This window comes from Vanessa tameamea, chromosome 21 (genome assembly GCF_037043105.1).
Source record: "Vanessa tameamea isolate UH-Manoa-2023 chromosome 21, ilVanTame1 primary haplotype, whole genome shotgun sequence".
NCBI classification, from domain to species: Eukaryota; Metazoa; Arthropoda; class Insecta; order Lepidoptera; family Nymphalidae; genus Vanessa; species Vanessa tameamea.
In genome coordinates, this window is record NC_087329.1 from 6,696,039 (window position 1) to 6,721,448 (window position 25,410).

The 25,410-nt window shown below is 30.8% G+C and overlaps 2 protein-coding genes across 3 annotated transcripts; one reads left to right on the plus strand and one right to left on the minus strand.

Annotated features, from left to right (window-relative positions):
* Positions 1-556: 556 nt before the first annotated feature.
* LOC113395569 (SWI/SNF-related matrix-associated actin-dependent regulator of chromatin subfamily B member 1-A) lies at positions 557-9,275 on the minus strand. Of its 2 annotated transcripts, XM_026633184.2 has the most exons (8): positions 9,093-9,275; positions 8,801-8,991; positions 8,358-8,520; positions 7,706-7,853; positions 6,837-7,048; positions 6,318-6,494; positions 5,757-5,895; positions 557-684 (listed from the first exon to the last, which is right to left on the minus strand). In XM_026633184.2, the coding sequence occupies exons 1-8, from the start codon at positions 9,171-9,173 to the stop codon at positions 593-595; spliced, it is 1,203 nt and encodes a 400-aa protein (XP_026488969.1). In that variant the 5' UTR covers positions 9,174-9,275; the 3' UTR covers positions 557-592. The 2 variants fall into 2 exon arrangements, with proteins under 2 accessions (XP_026488969.1, XP_026488970.1); XM_026633185.2 differs by lacking the exon at positions 557-684 and having other exon boundaries at positions 5,749-5,895.
* A 630-nt stretch (positions 9,276-9,905) lies between these two features.
* On the plus strand, positions 9,906-24,441 carry LOC113395665 (putative tricarboxylate transport protein, mitochondrial). Its single transcript, XM_026633322.2, has 5 exons — positions 9,906-10,189; positions 17,912-18,038; positions 21,165-21,388; positions 22,598-22,762; positions 24,193-24,441. The coding sequence occupies exons 1-5, from the start codon at positions 9,991-9,993 to the stop codon at positions 24,429-24,431; spliced, it is 954 nt and encodes a 317-aa protein (XP_026489107.1). The 5' UTR covers positions 9,906-9,990; the 3' UTR covers positions 24,432-24,441.
* The last annotated feature ends 969 nt before the right edge of the window (positions 24,442-25,410 follow it).

Sequence of the window (25,410 nt, forward strand, 5' to 3'; positions counted from 1 at the left end):
CCGTAGATCAAAATAGAATCATTGCTGAGAGTGCTTGAGCCTTAACCTGTTTTTTTTTTAAATATAATATGGATAGGCAGATTGAGAAATGGCTACCTGGTATGGTATGGTAAGTGGTCACCATAGCCAATACGCTACCAACATTGGGAACAAGATGTTATGTCCCTCGTGCCTGTTACGCAAGCCGTGTTACACGATCTCATTCAGCCCTTCAATTATCTGTCAATACATAAACTAGATAGGTAATAAATATAACTATTTAATTGATTCGGATGATATCTTAAATATGAAAAGCTTGGAAAATATATTTATGCTACTTTTATTAAAAAAAAATAGTTACAATCTCTTAGCTGTTTATTTTTATTAAAAAAAGGACGTTGCTTAGAATGTATTTAGATGGAAATAATTGCTGAATTATTATTGTTTTTTAAAACATCGTCGTGTAAATTAACTCATCAATTAAATCCTAAAATCGATCAATAGTGCTGAATATCTTATTACAATAGTGTATTAGATTTTTTTTTTAATAACAATATAAATGTATGTTCTCAACGTATTTTTGTCGTAGATGTTAACTGGCTGCGTTGAGTGATTAAATCTTTTTTCTTCTCTTCTCAGGCGTATTTTGGAAGAGCGCCTCGTCTGCTCGGATCAGCCGATTGACAGCGCGGCTCAACGATACATCTGCCACCAAACAAATACGTCAGAATTTGTTTTATTATTTTTATATATAGCAACACTTTTATAGTACATTTCTCAATCAATCTTTTGTAACGAATTATCGCTTTATAATTGTTTTTATTAAAAAAAAATAGCAATTGTAAATTACTAATGCTACACATAAATAACCTAATTAGTTACTAATATTTTAATATATGTACATTTAAAATATATATGTTGCGAATTCTAATTATAATTTAACATGCACTATGAATAAAATGTGTATGTTTTCATGCGATTTCATACATCAGTGTTGCTATATAAAAAATGTAATGGTAAGCAGATTGTATCAACTTAATCACTCAATGCATTGAAAACTATTAAAACTAAAACGTCATTTAAATGAAACTAATACTTTTTGGGGAAAAAAATCGTTTAATGTGAAAAAAGTTTAACAGTCTACTTACTTTTAAACATAGCCTAATTCTATTAAATTCTGCACAAAATATAACCCGAATACGAGTTTTTATTTAAGTATATATAAGTTGAGCTTTAGGAACGGTATCATTTAGCTAACAACACCGCGCAAACATTTTGTACTTTAGTGAGGAGTAACGTACGTCAAAAATATTTTATTTTAACTGAAAGATTTTTAAGCAATTTTCAGGCCAAGGCAACTCTACATAAGTACAAAAAAAAACAAACAAAGTGTTTGGAAAGAATAGGCATTCAATTAATTTTAATGGTATTATATACATTTTAAGTAATAATATGTCAACAATCGACAACCGCAAAAGAAAGGAACGCTTCTTCTAGTCATTTATAAAATCGGCGTAATTATCGATCTTCTCGTAGTAAGACAATTGACCGTATGATAACGACGATTGCTATTATCAAAACGATTTATTTTATGCAGAATTAAAATACTATAGTAATAAGTTGTACTGAAAAAATTTATATCCACTGTTATATAATAAAAAAAAACCGAAATATCAACATGCAGTTACATACTTATCGCTACTTCTAGTGCAAAAGATTGAATGTCAAAATTGTACTATTTACAAGACAAGACAATTAATTATTTACTTTTTTTAAATAGTAGTGGATAAATATTCTACTATGTTATATTATCTAATAATTTAAAAGAGTTCAAATAAATAATAAATAAATAAATATTGGACAACATCACATACATTACTCTGATCCCAATGTAAGTAGCTAAAGCACTTGTGTTATGGAAAATCAGAAAGTAACGACGGTACCACAAACACCCAGACCCAAGACAACATACAAAACTAATGAACTTTTTCTACATCGACTCATTCCCATGAAAACCGGTGTACACAGCACTCGACCACGGAGGTCGTCAATGTCAATGGAGGTCAAATGCATTTAAATACATGAAAATGACAACAGACAAAAAATGACTATAAACACATACGACCTTTTGCAATAACAGTAGCGATAAATGTATTTACATGCCCGGGAAATAAATTTGACTTTTCATTTTAAACTAATATTCTTAATATTGTATACTATATATTGTTTATTCACTCACCAAGGCGCACCCCTCTGCATTAAACTAGACGTAAAATTTAAAAACAACTGTAATAATATTATAATTATATTTTTTTTGCTGCCTGTACTCTTATTTAAATGTTTTCACGCACACTTTATAAACACGAATGTCACTGTACTACTTGACGACGACAATTTAACTTAAAGGGGCGCGCTTTCGTGAGTGAATTTATATATTAAAGTAATAACTATTTAAGCTTTCACTATCTGTTTCAAATACTGTCGGAATACATTTCAGAAAGGAATGCCGTGTGACAACAAGTAAAGCCCGAATGTACAGTTAGCACAACTATCGAAATTATTTATTTCTAAGTTTTACATATATAAAGCAGAAGACTTCGAGACAGTTTTAACAAAGAATTAAATTTACTTTTATGATAATTTAATGGTATATTTTACATAATCCTAACAGCATTAGGACAGATAATATAATACGTAAATAACATGACTTCGTATACATTTCAAATAAATGAAATAGTTAAATTTCATTGTATTTCTTTCATAATATCTTAATATAATACTTTTTATTCGATGTTACCGCAATCAACCAATCACGTATAAGCCCTTATAGACCAGTAAAAACTTTATGGAACTTCTTACATTCATTTGAAATTAAGTACATAAATTAATAATTTAATCTAATAAATAAAACATAAATAATTACGACTAAACCATCGAGACAACTCGATCACCAATAATACATCAGTAAAACATTCATAATAATTCATACCTAATAATATGTTAAAGCTTTAAAAGACTACACAGACTCGATATTTTCTCTATGGCCTATTCCAATCGAAGAATAAAGATAAACAAACCATAGATTCACATATACCATGCTTTATTAAAATGTATGTGTTCATACTACAGTATTCCATTTAATTATTTCTTGCTAACTAATTTAATTTTAATTACAAAGTTCTGATAACAACTTTTCGAAATTCAAAACGCTATTTTTTTTAATCCCTAATAAATACCATAGATTATTCAAAATCTCAACCAACTTTATAATGTCAATATGACTGACAAGGTGTTTTGTTTCTTTATCTTTTCTTCCTGTGATTAGAAATGGCAAATAAAAACAGTGTTTTCAATTGCATCCAAATTTACGGATACTAAAAATACAATAAAAAATATCGAGTCTTTAAACGTAAATTAATTAGAACTAAAAGTCAATCAATTCAATACACCGATTAAATATGATATTATTAAAAAAAAATTTGTAACTTTATACTTTTTAATTGATCTCTACCAAACCCAATGACAACTTTTGACTTAAATATTGTGTTGCGTTGTACTTAGTTAACTATTTGTATTAAATAAATAATTTATGTACATATAATTACGAAGGTCAAAATAACATACGATAAATAATTTCAAACGCCTCATTCAATTACAATATATATAAAACCTATTAAACTCCCCATTTTAAACGATGTTACCATATCCAAAATATAACGAAATAATTTATTAAAATACCTTCCCTGTCTTACATAATAATTCTATTTTATTTTATATCAGTACATATATACCACGTTACATATATAAAATCAATATATTAAAAAAAAGTTATGCTTGTTACAAAATTGAATAATAAATACCTGTATTTTGTTTTTTTATAGAGAACCAACTTTTCTTTATTATTATTCAAAATTATGCCTCAGATCCGACTGTATAAAAAATTTAACATTGAACTACTGAATTGTATTAAGTTAGTGAGTTTGATATATCAACCAATATTTTTCATAATTCAATTAATATCATAAATATACCTCTTGAATTCTTATATTTGAATTAATTTATAACAAATTATACCTATATTTTTTAATATCGAAATTTTTCAATGTTACCTCCAATCCAGTTCTGATTTAGATTACAAAATCGATTTTATAAAACATTGTAATTTAAAAAATATAATAAATTAAGCATTTAAAAAACTATCTTACGATTGAATTTATATTTTCAAAAAACTTTCTATCCCTATTTCGTTATAATTTTATTATTAATATAACATTGTTAATAATTTTGTATATGATATACAAAATATCATAGAAATACACCATAGAATAAATTTATTTTTCATTCAAGATATATAGTGAATTAGAAGATTATGTTCGTTTAGTTATAAATACTACAATAAACTAGATATATTTCTCTAAGATATGGTGCAATAATCATTGCAAGACGAAATTTAACGAAATTCGAAAAAATATATATTTGATTTAAAATAAAAATTTTCTAACTACATAACTGTCATTGAATAGTTACAATAAGGTCTGAAACCCTGTTAAAGTGTACTTGGTATTAAATAATATACATATGAAGTTTTATATTTATATACCTATGTATGTATGTGTGAATATATAAAACACATCACACACACAAGTCTAACGGTATTTATATAAGCATAGTCTTGCCAATATGAGAAATATTAAGTAACAATAAAATTCAATAATTGAGAAGATCGTTCAATATTACTACTAATACTTTTTAAATATAATTGTACACAAGATTACAGACGAACGCCGATAAACCGAATCGCCGCTTAATATAAAAAATCAAAACCAAGTTTTTTTGTAACAAGTTGGAACTCGCTGGAGTCCAGATATATTTCAAATGCTATGGTTGTAGAACTGTGTTTGTTAAACTTAATAAAGTTTATTCTATATATGACAGTTCGTTTTTCTTTATTACCAGTCTATCTCTGATTGTCCGAATTTTCGATTATCCGAATCGACCCCGGTCCCAATTAATTCGGATAATCGGCGTTCTACTGTATTTTAAATTAGAGCGAATAGTTGTAGGCAAAGAATATTAGAGTATATAATTTAAAACATCTTTGCCACAGAGTTTATATAGGAAAGTGGATTGAATGGAGGTGATGCTGCTCTGGCACCAGAAAAAAAAACCAGTCACTCAAAAAGTATCATTCAGGACAACAAGGAAGATAAATATCTTAAATAGTTTTCTTCATCATACTTGAACATTGAGGACTAAATGAAAAATCGAATCTAGTCTAGTCTTTGGAAGACGAAAAAAATATTTTGTGTGTATTAGGGAACACACAATATAATTTTCAATTCAATATTTAAATTAATTTACTTAATATTTCATGATAATAATTGCAAATGACTCTCATAGTTTCAGACTTTACCATAAAGTATAGCTGCACTAATGATACCATAAATAAATCTACTCTGGCAACACAGTAGGAACACTGTAGGATAATTAGAAAATCAATATATACTACTCAATAAAAGCATGTTATATAATTATGATAAATATGTAGCCCATAAAGAATAAACTAAGTCTTGTTAACAAAATTGATGAAAATGCAACATTTGCCATAGACAACATATCATTGCTATTATGTGCCCTTCCTACACAAGGCAATCATGAGCACTGTACAAGATGTACTATGTAGATTATCAGAATGGTCTTGTGTAAGAAGGATCATTATAAGTAATTATACTGTTATCAATAAGGCATCCATTTATGTAATTATTATATTTACCAACCGGGCGTTGTATTTGCAAGACGTCTCATACGTCTTGTATTCCTATCCTGATCACGGATCTTCTTCTCCATTTCAGCGTTAGTCAGTGTCTCTAGGTATGGAGCCCATTGCTCGGCTTCTGATTGTTGACGGTATGGCGTCTGAGGTAGAATAAATTCAAAATATAATTAAAATTTGCATGATTTATTTTTATATTATATCATAATTATGCCACCTCTTCGCTTCTTGTTCTCATAACCTTATTATTATTATCTTTATTATTCTGTGGCTTAGTGCTAAAGGACCCAATATCATTAACCCTTGCTCTGGTAATTAGTTATTTGTTTTTCTATATAAAATATGCTATTTTGCATAGCATTGTTATAATTAGTAATGTTACATTATTTTGGCTGTTTGAGTACTAAGCTAAAATATTAATCTCAAGCTTTGTTGTGGAGAAAAACACTGCCTAGAAACTTGTATATATATAACTTACAAAGAAAATATATCTCTAACTCGTGCTTCCCATACATAGTTTTATTATACATTTTATAAGTGGTATATATAATGAAAAATAGTTTACCTCCACTATAGGCAATGGTGCTTCACTGAAGGCATACGTTCGCTGATGCCAGCTGAGTTGCCCCCGCACACTATATGCGATACCTGTCACAAATTCACCCCCTAGACCCAATTCCGCACACAGTTTCATCGCAAATTGTTCAGGATTATTCTCCTTCTCTGACATGTCCCATTCAACCTGAAAATTGCAAGAAAAAAATATTTCCTATTCTTATTATTATCTTGATAATAGGAGTGGGTGTGATAATCCTCACATCCTATTAGCATAGCCATCAACGTTAACACTAGTGAGCTACTAATTTGTTAAGGCTAATACTTAACTTTGTTTTACCAACATTAATTAAAAAATGGTTTTGTGATTTTTATGTAAATAAGAATATTGTTAATTTTATGTATTACAGAATAGTTTCAAATATTTTGCCAATAGAATTATAAAGCATTCTTTGACTTTTTGATTAAAAATAAAATTCAGGACTTTAATTAAAATTTTTTAAGGACTTCATAATTATTCAAGTATTACCTGATCAACAAGAGAAGTGTTTCCCACGTGAATATTCAACTTAATAATGACCCTTTGATCAGATTGCTCTTCCAAGATAGCGGGAGGTTCACTCGGGAAGGCGTCAATTTGCTGACGAATAGATGTTGCAATTGCCGGTATAAATGTGCTTGTGTTCAACTCCAGATCATCACAAAGTACTTCCGCAAACTGCTCTGGAGTAATGATTGATTCTGGCAAATAGAAGAATGAGCAAAAACTTTATAACATAAAAAATTGTCTGAAAGATTGGTTTAGTTGAAGACGAAGCTAATTATAAACAAATGACTTATCATAACTTACTCCATTCTCCATTAAAAATAAAATGATTAATATATAGTAGTTTAATATAAATGTACTGTGTAAACAGTTTCACTCTTCATTTCATGAATTAGCCTTATTCTTACATAATAATAAAAGATTCCTTCATAAAATGGTAGTAGGAACATCTGATTCCATCCAAATTTGAATGTTAAGAAAACATGAAACATTTATCATTTATTTGGAGGGACTTGTGGAAGCCCATCTGCATAAGTACCATCCACCCACTTACCACTAAACAGTAATACTTAGTATTGCTGTGTTCCAGTATCTTAGTTCTTAAAGTGCATTGGCAATGTAAGAAATGGTTATTCTTACCATGCAAATATCTATGAGCATTGGTGATAACTTATGGTGGATAAATATGGGACCTCATGAGTAAATGAATTTTGAACATATTTTATAACATTAGCTAATTTGCAAATATTTAAAAACAAAATAGAGTATGTATACATAGGGACAGACATTGGTAAAGGACTTTAACATAAAATGTCCCAACATTTATGTTTATTTATTTAAACATTTATTACCATTCTTATTCCATGTAAATGTGTCTCTTAACTTCTGACCCTCGATCTCCATGTCTAATCTAATTGGTACCAAGATTTGTTTCTGAGATGAATTCTCAAGCATTGCCGTCATATCCGTATCATCAAAACAGAGTGGGAAAGTTCTAACCTGTTTATGATAAAATATTTATGATTAATTTTGCAAATAAAATACAGTTATTAACATTTATACTTGAAAGTAGGGCTTTGTGCAAGCTTGTCTGGGTAGGTACAACTCACTCATATTTTGCAGGTATTCTGCTGTAAAACAATACTTAGTATGTATAATATTGTTACTATGGGCACAACAGACTTAACATCTTAGTTCCCAAGATTGGTGGCTGGCCCTGGCCATGTAAATAATGATTAACAGTTGTGATAGCATTAATGACTTTGGGCAGTGGTGATCACTTAACATAAAAAAAAATACATTAGTCTTGCTATTAAAAATTTTCAAGCTTTAAGTTAATAGGCAAAGTTTTGCTTTTAGACTATTCCATTTACTGTAAAACATCTGTAAAATATCTCCATACCTACAATTTTCAAATATTAATCTTTTTTTACCTGTATGAATTACTATAATTTATTATATGGTAATAAAACTATAAAGAATACATTAATAACTATACACTACCTTCTTATTGTGAACTCTCGTTCTACTAATTGGAGTAGCCTGTGGAACCGCATCCAAATGGGATGAATTTGGCATAACTGGTAGCCAAGATGGGTTATGTGGCTTCTTACTCTTGCTCTCACGAGGAGTGGCAAGTTCTTGACTAACAGATACTGCTTTATATCTAAATTAAGATATGCGAAATAATGAAATTAATATCATATTTAACAGTAATGAATATCATATTTAACAAAGTCTTTTTAGTATCAAAACAAATTTTCCAAGCATCTGAAAAATCAGTTTCAGATAATTGAAACATTAACTGTTTATTGAAAGAATTGAACAAAAATCAATATGGATTAAAATTTTAAAATCTGCAAATCTTCTATCGGTATTTAGAATTTTATCCAAAATCAATGATTTAACATTGATCGTCATGAAATACATTATCTTCAATAACTTACTTTTCATCATTCCCTTCGATAATATCCTCAACTTCAGATGCCTTCAGCAGTGATACAGAGCTAGACAGAACATGCGGCCCTAATCCATTATCGACTAATCGTTTTCGTTCTTCATTTGTTAGGGTCCTCCTGGCCATGCCAGGGTACTTCTTGTAAAGTGACCCACGGAATAACCGTAAGTAATTTCCCACCTACAAATCATTCGTAAAAATATATAGTCCAATAGATAAGAATTTATACAGCCGATATATATTTAGGATAGAGAATAAAATAGTCTTAGGAGCCCAAATACCTCAGATCCAACACAATAAAATTCGCCGCCTTCCTCAATTTGAAAACTGATCGGCTTATCGCCATATGTCCTTAAAGCCATTTTTAATGTTTTTCTCTTTCTTTTACCGAACAAATAAATATACTATTACTCAAGAAATGAAATTAATATAAAACTAGAAAGAAGCATAACTCAACACAACAAGCTGAAGCTATACAAATTGCAATAGACAAGTCTTTTTTTTCGTATTTTGACAACGTCAACAGATTAAGGTGTTCTCACCATAGACAAGGCAACTAAAATATATAATTAAATAATTTTGTGTAAGACTTAAAAACATTATTGGGAACATATATTGTGACTGTTTGATTGATATTTCTTTATTTTCTATTATAAATATAATGATATATTTAATACAGATGACAAAAAAGGACAAACCCTTTCCGTTCAAAACATTTGATCTACATAATTTTATATAGAATATAAACATAAACCTTTGAATGTAACCAATATAATATCAATAAGTATTGCTGATAATTATTATGTAGTCAAATTATACAAATAATTATTCTACAAGATTTAAACCCAATTCATCCCCGGTAATCGATTGATTGTTAATTCAATTTAATGAACACAATATTTTGAAGTTGACATAGTTATCTAATTATTTATAATGTGTTACATATTGAATATTTGAATAAGTTGTATTATTTTAGGTTAAAGGGCACGTCGTAATATTTTTATGATTCATTCAATTTCATACAATCCAATCATTCCAATCTCCACACTTACCTCGCGATTGAATCGTTCAGTTAGCGTTACCGGTAACTCATTCATATTCAGTCGTTGGTTAATTGTTCGGAGGGAAGGTGTAGCGCATATCATAGTCGTTAAATAGCGACAAGTGCGGAAAATAAACATGTCTAATAGGAGGCAAAATTTTAAAAATCCCTTTTCGAGGCCATGGATGACTGAAACTGGTGCGGCAGCAGCAGCCGCAGGTCCAGGGTCAGTCGGACTGAAAGGAGTTGTTGCCGGCGGTATTACTGGTGGCATTGAAATTTGTATTACATTCCCCACCGAATATGTGAAAACACAACTCCAATTAGACGAAAAAGGTCAGTGTACTTCTTAAATTAAATGTTAAATCTATCACTCTGCAACCATAATAATATTATTATAATTTATGTGGAATACTTGAAGTTGATCTTCGATTAAATTAGTTGGTTAATTAATTGAAAAAATAATGTATGTTTTTCTTATAATATATTGCGTCATTCAGCGTTGTTGGAACGAAGTATTTATTGAGAACACTTTAATTGATAAAACAAAGTCTTGTTATGAAAATATATTTTCCAATTAGAATCATGTTGCACGGGTATCATTTTCGAGGTTACGATACTAACAATAATATAAAGTAATCTTCCGTAATATTTGTTTGTCTTCTTTAACCATTGTATTGGACTTTGTACGATTACAATATTTTTTTTCATCGATAAATTGACACCTGCGAAAATAATATTCGTAGCCTCTAATTTACTTAAATACTTTACTGATATATATTATTTTATACTTTAACTTTAATGTTAATATAAAAAACATACTTTTATACTCGTAAAAATGTACATTTTGATAAATAAACCTGTAAAATAATTAAACCCGAGAAATGAGGTTCAATGCTTTAAATTATCAAGTGAAATAAAAAAAAGTGTGAGTATTTATCGATTTTTTAATTCCAAGTGCATCAGTACATCTAAAAATGACCTTAAAAGCTAACAGCCTTTTCCAAAATAATCATTTCCTATGAGGAACTCCATATATAAATTGTTATAACTTAAAATAAAAAACAAAACAGTAGTTTAACGTTAAATTTGCATTAGATGAATCTACCTATCAACTGAGACTAGCATTCTGTAGCAGTTCTATATTTAAAAATAATTTAAATTTACAAATGGAAAGGATAAATGTCAAAACATTGATACAAAATCAAACAAACAAGTCTTATAAATACTATTTAAATTTGTTGACTTTTACAATAATAAATAATTGTATAATAATAATTATAATAATGACCTCGTACTCCAAACAGAATTAATGATTATGAACTAAAATTGAGGTCAAATTGCTTATGTAATGTAATGATTGCTGCATATTAAAATACAGATAATATTAAATAATTATAAGGAATGTAAAGTAAATTGCTTTTCCTTAAAATTGATTGTTTGATCCAAAAAGTATTTTATATAAATAATATAAAATTAATTTGCTTTCCGCTGTCTGAAGCTTAGATCTTTACAACAACGGATTTTAATCATCAATAAACAGTCATTCTAGCGGAAGGTTTATATATGTATTAAACATGCATATTATAGTAGAGACAAGCCACAGATTCAACTTTCCTAGCAGGAAAAAAAAATATTTTGGTTCTGAAAGTTGTAACCGTATGAAGCTGAAAGAAGCAGCTAGTACTATAATAAAAGTATATTAATTGTTAATCAATTCTGCTGATTCTTTTATATATTTATCGCAATACATTATATGCGATATCATCGTCGTTGGTAAACTTATTATTATTTTAAAATAATTTTAGATATTAAGATATAAATGCAAAATAATATTGGCGAGCAGATTTTCTTACGAGGTTTTTCTTCAACGCCTAGCACGATATAAAATCAAACTAAATACAAAAACATACAGGAGCTTATACCCAGATTTGATCGCGTCGCTGAAAGGCCTATTCATGGTACAAAAATAATATAAGTCATTGTTGATTTAAAAGAAATAAATATATTTTATTACTTAGAATAAAGTACTTTACGAAGTATGATTTTAGCTGTTCGGTGAGATTATTAGTGTATTTTAAAGAGAAACAATTTACCAAATATATTTAATAAAAAATAAGACCTTCGCTTTGTTAGCAACTACACGATAATTATCGTAAAACGATTGTAATCCGATCAATGTACGATTGTATACGTAGCTCTATCGTATCTGGTATATTTATTTATATTTAAATAAAATTGAATTGTAATTAGTTCTCAACTCAAAAAGAATGTATTTAGATGTAAGAATACTTGTGTTGCTTAGTAGTAGACCTTCCACCCACCCATCAAATATTCTATCACCAAACAGAAACACTTAGTGTTGCTTTGTTCTGGATTGGATGATGAAGAATGAGCGAGCCAGTGTGACAACAGGCACAAGGGATATAACATCTTAACTTCCAAGGTTGGTGATACATTGGCGATTGGTTAATAGTTCTTACAGCGCCAGTGTAAGGCGGAGGTGACTTTGCCATTGCCAAGCGGAAGACAACGATACGCTGTCTGGCTGTAGAATATATGATAAGAGTGGTACCTACCCGGGCGGGTTTGTACAAAAGCCCACATAAAAGCTAGCTTTCCATACTTTCCGTACTTATCACCTTTGTGTTACTTTCGACGCATGCATGTTTAAACGCAATGTTTTCGTTTACTGGCCCAATGTTTTTGTTTACATATTGTAAACATAAATCTTCTAAAACTGATGTTAACGGGTTCAGTACCCGGAAGCACTGAGATTTCGCATGCTTAATTTTTGTTTATTATGTAGGTATCTTCTGCTACCGCATTTGTAATTTACCACACGTCATTAACAGCACTTTAATATTGTAGTAACAAGTACAGTAGTACTATAATAAATTATCTGCATTAGATTAACTACATTTAAATGTACTTAAATGTTTTTTTTTTATGTCAGAACAACATGATATGGCATTACAACATTCAGCCTTGAATTTTTGTTTTATATATTTCTAATATTGATATAGCGACGCATCAGATAAAATCAGATAATCCGATATCACAACTTGCTTTATCAAACACTCACAATTTTATTTAAGTAAACAGTTATGAAATAAAATTTATAACAATATAGCAATAATTTTGATATAATAACATAAAAAGGTTCACTATGAGAATATCTAAATGGGACTAAAATACGTTTAGAAACAGTTTAAATAAATTACTAAAGGCAATGTATAATATTTACTTACATAAATTATATTTAATAAAAAACTTGTGTAAGGAATATTTGCAGATAAGGTAGGCTTAGGCAGATTGATTCAACGTACTTAATAGGCATATTTTATAATTTACAATAAAATTCATTTTTGAAAGATATCTAACCCGTTGACCTTCGACCGTAGCTTGCTATATAGAAACTTAGATCTAGATTCTCCTTGACGGTGCAAGTCTCGTTGCATTGACTTTTCGTCTCGGAACCCTAAATATATCTACCGGTTTTTTATTATTTTAAGAATTAAGGACAACAGAGGTATATTTTGTTAATAAGCTGGGGTATTGTGTAAAAATATCAACTGTTGAATATCAAGTACTAATTTGTTTTTAAATCGTAATACATATATATCTTTTGGGTTACACGACGCACGGTAGTAGAATCTCAGTTGATTGGTATATTGGATTTATGGGATTAATATTTATGATGCATGATTTTTCTGACAACAGTTATCGTCCTACTATTATGAATTTTACGTCATTAATAATTTCGTCCATCGATGAAAAGCGTATAAAATCCATTTGGTAGTTTTTGTAATCATCGCGTTCAGACAGACATGGCGAGGGACATTGTTATATAACATCTCAAGTATTAAAATATGCAATTAATTTTGATACTAACAAAATAAATCTATATTAATATTATTATTATTATACAGGTGAAGAGTTTGTTTGTTTGGTTGAAGTCACTTATCTCAGGAACTATTCTAATTTTAAAACCTCTTTCGGTGTTAGATAGACCATTTATGGATAGGCTACGATCACGCTTAGATCTTTAGTAACAATAGGAGAATCAATGAAAAAATTTGCAAAAACGGGGAATATTATTCCCCTTGATCGGAAGCTCCGTTGCGTGCCCTGTGTAAACTGTTAAAGTTTTGCAAAAAAGCATTTATATACAAGTCTGTAATATAGCCGAGCGAATTCGGGACGAGCAGCCATCTTAATAATACATTTTAAAATATTTACCAACAATATAACTTCACTAAACATCTTTTTGTTTTTAAGACGTAAGCTATCAAACGTAAGAAGTATTACGTATACGATTTCATAAAATTTGTTGTTCTAAAAAAAGCTTCGATAGCCGACTTCATTTCTAAAACGATCTCGCTGGAGTTTAAAATGTTCGATGTATTTATAATTATTCCATGTCATTTCGTGTATTTCAATCCAGACGACTCAAATCTGTGATGTAATACATACTCGTATATTTATTTAAACAATAGTTATTTACGCTTTTTCTTTACCCCGTTTAACGTCGTATTAAGTACGACATAAAAAAAAAGATTACATCTAATTCAATTATTTTATTCAACATATAAGCATTACTAGACACTTTCTTATTGATTGTCAAATTTCAACTACCAGTTCAGAAAGAAATACCTCAGAGCTGAGAAGAACTAACAAAACTCAGCGGCCTGGAGACGATCGATTCATTCCCAAGGCGTGCTATATATATACCAATATTAGAATTGCGAAAGTAACTCTGTCTGTCTGTTGCTCTATCACGGCCAAAACAGATAAACTGAATTCGATGAATTTAAGTATGAAGCTAGCTTGAACTCAAAGGAAAGACAGGCTACTTTTTTACGCCGAACATCTGATAACCAATCCCTAAAGTGCGAACAAAGCCACGTACGACAACTAGTCATTTATAAAGTTGCCAATGTTATAATAACCTTTAGCACACGAGATTTCTTTGACAATTTTTTTGACGTTTTCTGGGATTCTGTTGTAAGAGCGTATAATGTATACGCGTCCCATAACAGAATTGTTAATCCTGTGTAGTTGGGTCACTGTAGTTACAAGTTTGTTTGTTACTTACATTGATAATGGACATCAGAATTTCTAGAAAATTCGTTTATATTTTTACGAACATACATTAAATTTTCCAGTACATATTGAGAAGCGACAGTCAATACTTTTATTTCCGTAAATTTACTTCTTAGTGAAGCATTAGGTTTCTTCTACAAGACGAAAAAGTAATTATAAAACAAATTAATATTCAAATAAACTATTAAAAGTACCTTTGAATCGTGAAGCGTTACCGACATTTTGAAATATTAATTTATTCGAATAGAACACCATTCGAAACATAGATTGTGAACTGTAAAAACATGCCTTTCGTTATCACATGCATTATAAAGACTTATACTTGAGAGTAATCCACACAGGCAAACACACATACATACATACGCACTCACACATACACACATATATATATATCTCTTACGTTTGCCATACGACGCTCCAGTATTAGTTTATATGTGACACAATTATATTCTACAAAGTATGACATCGTATCGAAAAGGAAAAAAAAGATTTCCTCATGATATTTTCATCACATGGGCCTTACTACGTTTTCTATCTAGTAATCCATCTCAGGTCATTTTATTATTTGCCTTTGTTACATTTCAGAGCGAGTAAACATACATTCATATCTCGCATACAAATTTAGATAACGAATCAAATATTTATAGTTTCTTTCTGATACCGTTGTATGCATTCTGATAAATGAAGAGATCTGGTAACAAAATTCCATGGTTAACAGATTTTATGCTAGTTATCGCCTGTGGCTTTGCTCGCTTCGCGTTTTAGGAATCGTAGACATGTGTCAGGAATAAAAAAGTAGCCTATGTCCTTCATGGGAGTTCAAGGTTGCTACATACCAAAGTTCAGTGATTTGGACGTGAAAGAGCAACAGACAGAGTTACTTTCATATTTATAATAACGAATAGATGATGAACTGATTCTTATGCCATACCCGTGATTCGGCCATTAATCAAAGTACTTGACCTACAATTTCAACGAGGACGTTATAAAAATATACAATTCATATATGTAGATACATACGTAATACTGGTAGATCTAAATCGAATTCGGCCAGCTATGATGAAAAATTTCCATCAATATTTTGTCTCTTAACCTTGGGAAGCTTGGAATTGAAAATTCACAGGAATTTCTAAGTTAAGGTACTTAACCGAAGGTAGTGATTTAAAATACGGTATAACATCAATGAATCATTTAATTTTGTACTAGCTTACCTTTGCCTTTTACCCACATAACACCCCCCCCCCCCATTTTAACCCCTCGAGTTAAAAAAGGAACCTATGTCCTTCCCTGGAACTCAAACTATATCCATATCAAATTTAATCTTAATAAGTTTACCAGTTTAAGCGTATAGAACAAATAGACTGAGTTTCTTTCGCTTTTATAATATTAGTAAAGATTTGCGTTTATTCATCGTGAATTCTATTGTCATTTTATTCATCGGCTGTGAAGGAAACCTTCAAGTGTAGCATGTTTATGTGCAAGTTCTAAACAGTGATATATTTCCAATTGACTATTGTTTTGCTCGCTAGTCAATGTCCCGAAACTACGCGTGTTCTTCGTACCAAGTGCAATTTTAACTCACAAATTTACTTGAAATTGTCATGATTATCAATATCATGATGATGATCATAATTCAATAGCGTGAGGCAATTTATTCATTTCTTAGGTGTTCTACCCCTTTCCAATAATATCACTTGGTTAGGACTTTATGCTAGCCCTGGGTAGTGGATGGTCACTCAGCATATATTCTACCGCCAAGCAGCAATACTTAGTACTGTTGTGTACTTGAAAAGTAGCGAACCAGTGTAACTACGAGCACAAGGGTATCTTAGTTCCCAAGGTTGGTGGAGCATTGGTAATGTAAGGAATGGAATTAATGAAAATTTCATACGAATCATATGTCTAAGGGCCACCATTTCAGAACGTAACCGTAGGTATAAACTGCAGAATACAACCAACAAAGAACACGTAGCTTCTCTTAATCGCCATTAAAATTACATACGTATAACTTAACACATTTTATTATCTATATTAGTGATTATTAAGGTTTTAATGTACTTTTGAAATGTGCAATTGGCAAAGCCAAAGCTATTGTACGTGTGATATAGAGGCAGTAAGTGTACTAATGAAGAAAGTCGTTTTTCAAACTTTATCTATTTGTCGTATCGATTTGATACTTCGCAAATATATTATGTAATTCGGATGACAGTACAATCTGCTGATATAACTCATCAATGTTTATGGTTACTATGTATTCAAGAATACTATATTTACTTGGTGGTAGGTCTTTGTGCAAGATTCTGGATAGGTACAATGCACTGATCAGATATTCTATCGCCAATCAGCAATACTTTGTATAATTGTGTTCCGGTTTGAAGGGTGAGTGAGCCAGTTTAATTACAGGCACAAGGTATATCATCTTAGTTCCCAAGGTTGGTGGCGTATTCGTTTGACGTAAGGAATGGTCATTATTTCTTACAGCGTCAATGTTTATGGGCGGTGGCGACCACTTATCATCATAAAAAAAGAAATTTTTCATTTTGCATACGGATTTTATGCGACGCTATAAAAAGGAACCGTTACACCACACCCATGTGCTATTGTGCCATAACAGCCCTTACCTTCCATACTATATCTCATACTAACCTAAATTGTGTGTTATATTAGTCAAGCTATCAGAATATCGCCTGGAATATGTTAACATAAACTTGAGGTTTTTAGACTTTACTGCTCTCGGCATTTATTAATTTAATGGCGGTATGCCCACTTACTATCAAGTAGCCCGTTTGATCGTCCGCCTACCTATATTAAAAAAAACCATTGAATATAGTACACAATACTTCTTAAAATATTGATTGAAAGTGATTCAAATTCTAACCAAATCCTACAATGGTTACCGTACATCTGACATTTTGATACTATGTTTATATCATGGAAAATATTTAATTTCAGGTGGTACAAAGAAATATACAGGTATCGTTGACTGCGTTCAGAAGACCGTCAAAGGCCATGGCTTCCTCGGTCTGTACAGAGGACTCAGTGTCCTTTTATACGGCTCAATACCCAAATCAGCAGTACGGTAAGTTGAATAATATTAAAAATGTACAAAAAATCATTGTATACCTTCATCATCTTCCTGCCCTTATCCCATATTTATTTGGGCTCGGCGCAGCATGTCTTCTTCCATACTTCTCTGTCTGACGTCATCTCACAAGTAACATCCTTTCCAGCCATATCGTCTTTCACCCAATCCATCCATTGTTTCTTTGGTCATCCCATGCTCAAGACCTTCCTCACAATATGGTCCTCATTCCTCCGCATAACATGCCCATACCATGACAGCCGGTTTCCACATAGCTTCTCGGTTACCGGTGCCACTTATTCATTATTCTTATTATTATTAATAATCATTGCATACCTTATGCCCTTAAAAAAAATCCACTCCTAAGACATCACAAATTCGTTAAAATTAGTTAATCAATACAAATATTTAAAAAATTAAACGTTGGAACCGATGATCCAATTCTAAATTGTCTTTGACTAAAAGCTACATTATTCCTACGTGCTATATATAAATGATATAAATTATAATATATATATGTATGTAGTTTAGCTGAGCTATCTCAATTTTTATCTAACACGACGGATAAAACTGAATATTTATAGAAGATATCATCAATTCCAAATTATGTTCAACATTGAAATCCTACACTGTGAAACTTTGATCTTTCTTTAAGATAAAAAGTGTTTAAATATCTTCCACGTTGCTCAAATGTCTAGCTTATCAGATCCCGAGCTCCCGGATGTCCTGGATCAGATTAATTTTAAATTGAGAGATATCCTGTGAAGAGAATCAGCAAGGAGTTTTGAAATTGGTAGTTCTTACATTTCCGCAGGAAGCATTCAGTTCCGAACCCTTAGATAGTGTCAGATTGCCGACCATACTATTATAAGGTCGACGAAATAGGGCGTGTACCTGTTTTTACGCGCACACTTGAGTATCATTGTATAACCTGCGCAGTTGAGAAGTCAATTAAATTTAATTCATGCAATTTTACATGCTCGTATTATATTATTATTATATTTACTAATTAAATAATAAAAAGTATTGTATTACGTAATCAACCTCCTTACTTAATTTCCTGTAATTATATATATATTTATATATTCACAGTTATATCACATGATTATGTAAAACAAATAAATAGTCACGGATGACTTTCATGAGGTTACCATGTTTCAGTCGTTAGGTGATAAATACAGTTCAATGTGTCGCTGTCTATACTGATAGCATTCAATGACATTCCGGACGTTCATTAGCCTAGATAATCAATGTATTTAATAAGTATTGAATATTTAATATTTCAAAATCGAACAAGATTCATTGAAGTCAATAAATAAACTCACTTCAGATGTCAGTCGTGAAATATTGAAAACGGTACGGTGATAAATGTTATAAAGTAGTCAATGTCATAATCTGACATTTCTCGATCGTGTTTTACGGTTAGATGAGAATAGCTCTATTTAGTTACCTTAATTGGTTCATTTTTAGACAAAGATGTAATCTCTCATGGAGGCTATGGTCTTCATTCCCACAGTACTGGAATTCGAGGTGGTGGATCAAATGTGGTAGAACTTGATGTATCAGTATCTCCGCCATGTATTTATTACCGCCGAACACGTAACGCCTTAAAATGCCTTAAGGTTGGAAAAAAAATTAAAACCGACAAATATTTGTACCTATAAAAAGGTGATATTCTTAGAAATGTTTGTATATAAGGACTAGCAAACTGCACCGACTTCGCACGGGTGCACTTTACACGATATCAGTGATTTTTTTTTTATTTGATTTTAATTCCGAAGATTACCCCATATATATATAAACTTTTAAACACCTTATACTATTATTATAGATATACAGGAGCTATAATTAAAGAGCTTTTAAGATAACACAGAAATTTATTCTCCGGCAGAATTAAAAATAATTACGGTATTTTAAACGCATACCTTGCCCCAGTTACATATAAGTTTATCAATAGAAAAAAATGACGTCCAATCACAAAGTCGCGAGCCCAGCACGTAACTCTATATTATAAATGACGGAGAAACGCTCAGAAATGCTTCAAAAATATACATATATGTTTAAAAGCAAGAAGGCACAATAGGCTATGTGACTGGTTTTTAAAATCTATTTTATATTATTTAGTAGAGGTTAAAGAACTCAGTAACAGTTGTTTTTTTTTCTAGTACATATTCACTGAAAATATCAAATAAAAAATACCATAATTAAATAGCACGCGGAAACGCTACTTTGACAATATGGCGCTGCAACGGGGTCGGTGACGTCACTTGCCTGTATTGTAATCTGTGGCACATATAATCCACATACAGTAGGCAAACGAGGTTAACAAGCAAGTGACGTCATCATAAGCCCGACCAATCAGGAGCGGTATGTGTCACGTGAAAAACGTTTAAAAAAATGCATTTTTATTCATGAATTCTTGAATAAATTAATTATTATTTTCAACTTTCGTTAATAAATAACTATTTTTAAACTCATAATATATACTGATTACAATAATTGACACTTTATTTTTCGCATTAGCGTATTTAAATGGCTTCTTAAATCAATACACGAACACCAGAACTGGAACTTTCGGCGCAACACAAAATAAATTGTTATGTAAATATAAATTACAACATATTTGTACGCTACGTTAACGAATGTTTGGTTTAACCCAGTTTAAGGAAAATTTACATAAGTAAATCATATTTACCTTATTTGTTAATAGATGAAATTATTTGTCTCAATGTTATTTTATCCAAAAATACTTGATTAAGAGTATTTACATAATATTTTATTGTTTTGTTATGAATTTCAGAGTGTAATAAAAAGTTTAAACTAAGTTTTAACTTGACTACGTAAATTGTGGTTTCGGTTGACAATCGTGTAGCGTTTGGTCACTAATTAGAATGAAATACACATTTTATTTCTTAAAACAAAAATGCAGAGTATTTCGATGCTTGTTTCGCAGGGATTCACATAGAAATAATACTGAGAAAGGATATTCAGTAGACGTAGTAGCGACCACTAGTAAAGAATACTATATATAAATAGAAATACCAAGTCCAAAATCAATTGAATTAATGAAGTACTCAGAGTTTCCTTACGTATATATTAACATATAGTTAAAACTCTTTTTAGATTCGGAGTATTCGAGCAAGCAAAACTTTACATGGTAACAGAGAATGGTACGTTATCAACGACTGGCAAACTGGCGTGCGGTTTGGCTGCTGGTGTGGCTGAAGCGATCTTCGCTGTCACACCTATGGAAACTGTTAAAGTGAAGTTCATCAATGACATGAGAATGGAGAAGCCCAGGTTTAAAGGGTTCTTCCATGGTGTTAGAACTATCGTTAGGGAAGAAGGTAAGTTCTGAATATCACATTTTTTTATGTTATGTTACACAATTAATTATTTTAATATAAGATTTAATATAGGATTTTGTTATATAGAAGCTTTGTAGGCCTTTTTACGAAAATTTCGTGGATTCTGAAATTTGGCACAATTAAAGTTTATATGGAAGAGTGCTGAAAGTTAATGTTTTTATACAATATTCATTGAAAAATACATCAAATTAATTAAAAAAACATTAATTTTATGATTGAATCAAAATTATCTACATTATTGATTTAAGATATACATATATATTAAAAAAAAAAAGATATACATAATGTCGTTGTTACGATAATGTGACGCAACAGCAAGTATTCCTACGTCGTCACAACATACCGAAGATAATCTCGAACTCAAGGCTGTAAATAAACAGGACAACTTATATCCAAAACATTTCCAATATACATAGGGTTACCCTTAAGTAATGTACTGTTAGGCAATACTAAAATAAAGAAAATATTTATACGAATCAAGGATAATCAATATCCGGTAGATTAGACTTTATTGCATTCATTTTCGAAAATAATAAGTTTTATTATCAGCAACATGTATATCTTCCGTATGTTTATTTTTTGTATGCGCAACTTTGTCTTCCTGTTAAGGGCCACAAATTAAGATTTCACGGATGTTTTATAATGAATCATATAACATAAAAATAAAATAGGTAATAATAATGATGAAACCGTCATTTAGATTATTTCAAACATTAAATTAAGTAAACACTACGTTGAAATTTAAAACGAAACTATTAATTCAATTCTGCATCGATGATGCATTGTTTACATCGTCATCATTAATTTGTTTTATGTCAACATTAAGAAATAATGAAGTAGCTTTTACTTAGAAAGGGAGACCATATGTATATAACAAAAATAGATAAGGCCCAAAAGTTGATCCTTGTGGTACACCCAGTCTTGATATAGATCCAGAAGACTATTCCATTTATTCATTATAAAGCATTGGTATGAAGTGATTTAGCCTTAACACAAAGCGTGTCGTGCTCTAAAGAATCAAATGCCTTTGATAAATTACAGAATACGTCAATTGCAAACATAAAAGTTGGCAGTGTTTTGGAAAAATTATTACGATTGTGTGCCTAATGACTTTTAAATAAAAAAATAATAAATATCTTTCCTTGTTAATATTCGATATATTTTTTCATAGATAAATGTTAATTCCAGGTATCGGTGGTGTTTACAAGGGCGTTACAGCCACTATTATGAAGCAGGGCAGCAATCAAGCTATCAGATTCTTCGTAATGGAATCTCTCAGAGACTGGTACAAGGGCGGGGACAGAGACAAACCAGTTCCAAAATACATCGTTGGTTTATTCGGTGGTGTTGCAGGTTAGACTCATATCCATTATAGACAAGTATTATCGAATCAAAGTATTATCAAATTTCATCCAACTCATCATCATCTAGTTTTCCTTATCCCAATGTTGGGTATAGGCTCACCCACAAGCTATTCGCTTCGGGTCTGCGTCCAACTGGTTCAGATTTGATCTTCGACTTTGACAATAACATCGATCTTACAGCCTATACACGTCATAAGATTAATCCATATTCGGCATTGGCATTTTTAAACCGTATTATCAACACACCAGAAAAACAATTATTCCAAATAGTAATACTCTATATTGCTGGACTCCGGCTTAAAAGTGCTTGAGAGACTTTACACTTAATATGCACACTACTTGGTGGCCTACCACCTTTTGTGCAAGTCTGGGTAGGTACCATCACTCACCATATATTTTACCGTCAAACAACGACACCCAAGTAGCATAACATCTTGGTTCCCAAAGTTGGTGGTGCATTGCGGCAGGATTGGTTTACATTTCATACAGCTTCTATATCTATGGGCGATGTTAACTAATTACCCTCAAGCTGTTCATACATATTTTATTTTTAAAATATCCTTGTTTGGCGACGAATCTGAATGTAAGAAGTACGTAAAAATAACATAATATAGTATATGGGTCCATATTTTGTTAAAAAAGTGAATTAGTCGATAAATCTCTTACGTTGAATATTTGGAGACACCTGGATGTAGGATCAGAAATGCAGTGTTACGAATATAAAGTGTGTACAATCAAGAACTCGCATTATCAATGGATGCTGCTAACTGTAATTTTTAAGAGTGAGAGAAGGGGTAATCCTACCTACATATATTCTATGTGCCTTAACATAGTGACTTATAATTTTTATTTTTTATTTTAAGAAGATTCATTAAATCAGACTTACAGATGCACCTATTTATTTTCTACTTTAACAAATCGACCCATTCTAAATATTAATATTATTACAATGTCAAAAAAAGGATTATGGTCATGTATGTTACTGGGATTAGGGATAGATGCGAACGCGTTATTATTAATATTATTTTCACCTTTCGGTGCGAAGCCGCGTCTGTTATTATAAATATTACAACATTAACAGTCTGTAAATTTCCCACTGCTGGGCTAAGTCTCATAAGCATATTCCACTATGCTGCTCTATTGCGGGTTGGTGGATTCACATGTGGCAGAATTTCGTAGAAATTAGACACATGGTTTCCTAACGATGTTTTCCTTCACCGCCGAGCACGAGATAAATTATAAAAACAAATTAAGCACATGAAAATTCAGCGGTACTTGCCTGGGTTTGAACCCGCATTCATCGGTTAAAATGCACGCGTTGTAGCCATTGGGTCATCTAGTCTCATTAATTAATATAATTATTAATTCATTTTAATGAAATACATATTAACTAAAAAAGTTGTTTTAATTTATTTACAGGTGCAGCATCCGTCTTCGGTAACACTCCAATTGATGTAGTCAAAACTCGAATGCAAGGTCTCGAAGCTAAGAAATACAAGAGCACGTGGGATTGCTTTATAAAGACCTGGAAACACGAGGGTCCACTCGCTTTCTACAAAGGTACCGTGCCACGTCTCAGTAGAGTAGTGTTCGATGTCGCGATCACGTTCACTATATACGACAGTATCATGGACGTATTCAATTATGTATGGAAGTAGTGTAAACGGGTCAAAATGTTGCCATTTTATAAATTACCACTAATGTAAACGGGATACAGATTTCATGAACGTTATTATTAGAATTTTTAATATGAATAGATTTTGCTATCGCAGGTCGAATGTATATCTGAATTTTTGAAAGTATTTTATTTTTATTACATGTGATTTCGTAAATAATTGAAGAGTTTATTTTAAACAATTAGTCATACTTTGATTATGGTGATAATCTTTGATTTTTTTTTTGTTTGCTTTCATAAACAGACACTTATTTTATATATTGACTACTATATATTTTTATAATAAGACGTGAAAAAGAAATAGTATAAGTACTTATGTTACCCACTCTATATGACGTTAATTCAAGTTTTTCGTGAATTTCTTGCAAGTGCTGCCATATTGAATATTGTAATAGACAATTCTAAAAGGATTTAAATGAAATAGTTACAATATTTGCAACGAATTCATGTCAAACTAGATTAAGTGTGTAAAATATGTATGTGTAACTTTTTGATGTAGTATTTGTGAAACATTTTAAAGGATGTTAGGATCAAATCAGAATAATGACATCAAAATTTATATTTTTGTAGAACTTAAAAATATAAGCTATAATTCTGTTGTTATATTATTTTTATATATTATTATTATTAAAATATTTTTAGATTTTTTTTTTATGTGATCATTTTGTCTTGGTTCCAGGGTAGGTTATGTGATTTATATGAGGAATCTATTTTATTTAAAATTTTTTATGACTGCCTTTATTTTTATAAAACGCATTTAGAGTTGTAGCTACCGTTTTAGCATTATCCCTGGCCGTAGCTATTAATTTGCTTTGTGGTTGTGGACGGTACCTTCGTGTCGTCGAGCTTAAGATGCCACGACAGTTATGCTTCAGGCAATGTTTTTCTATTGACGTATTTTTAATAATGGCATTGTTTCTATGGAAAGCCTTACTCCAAAATATCTGTTAATAGCTACGCTC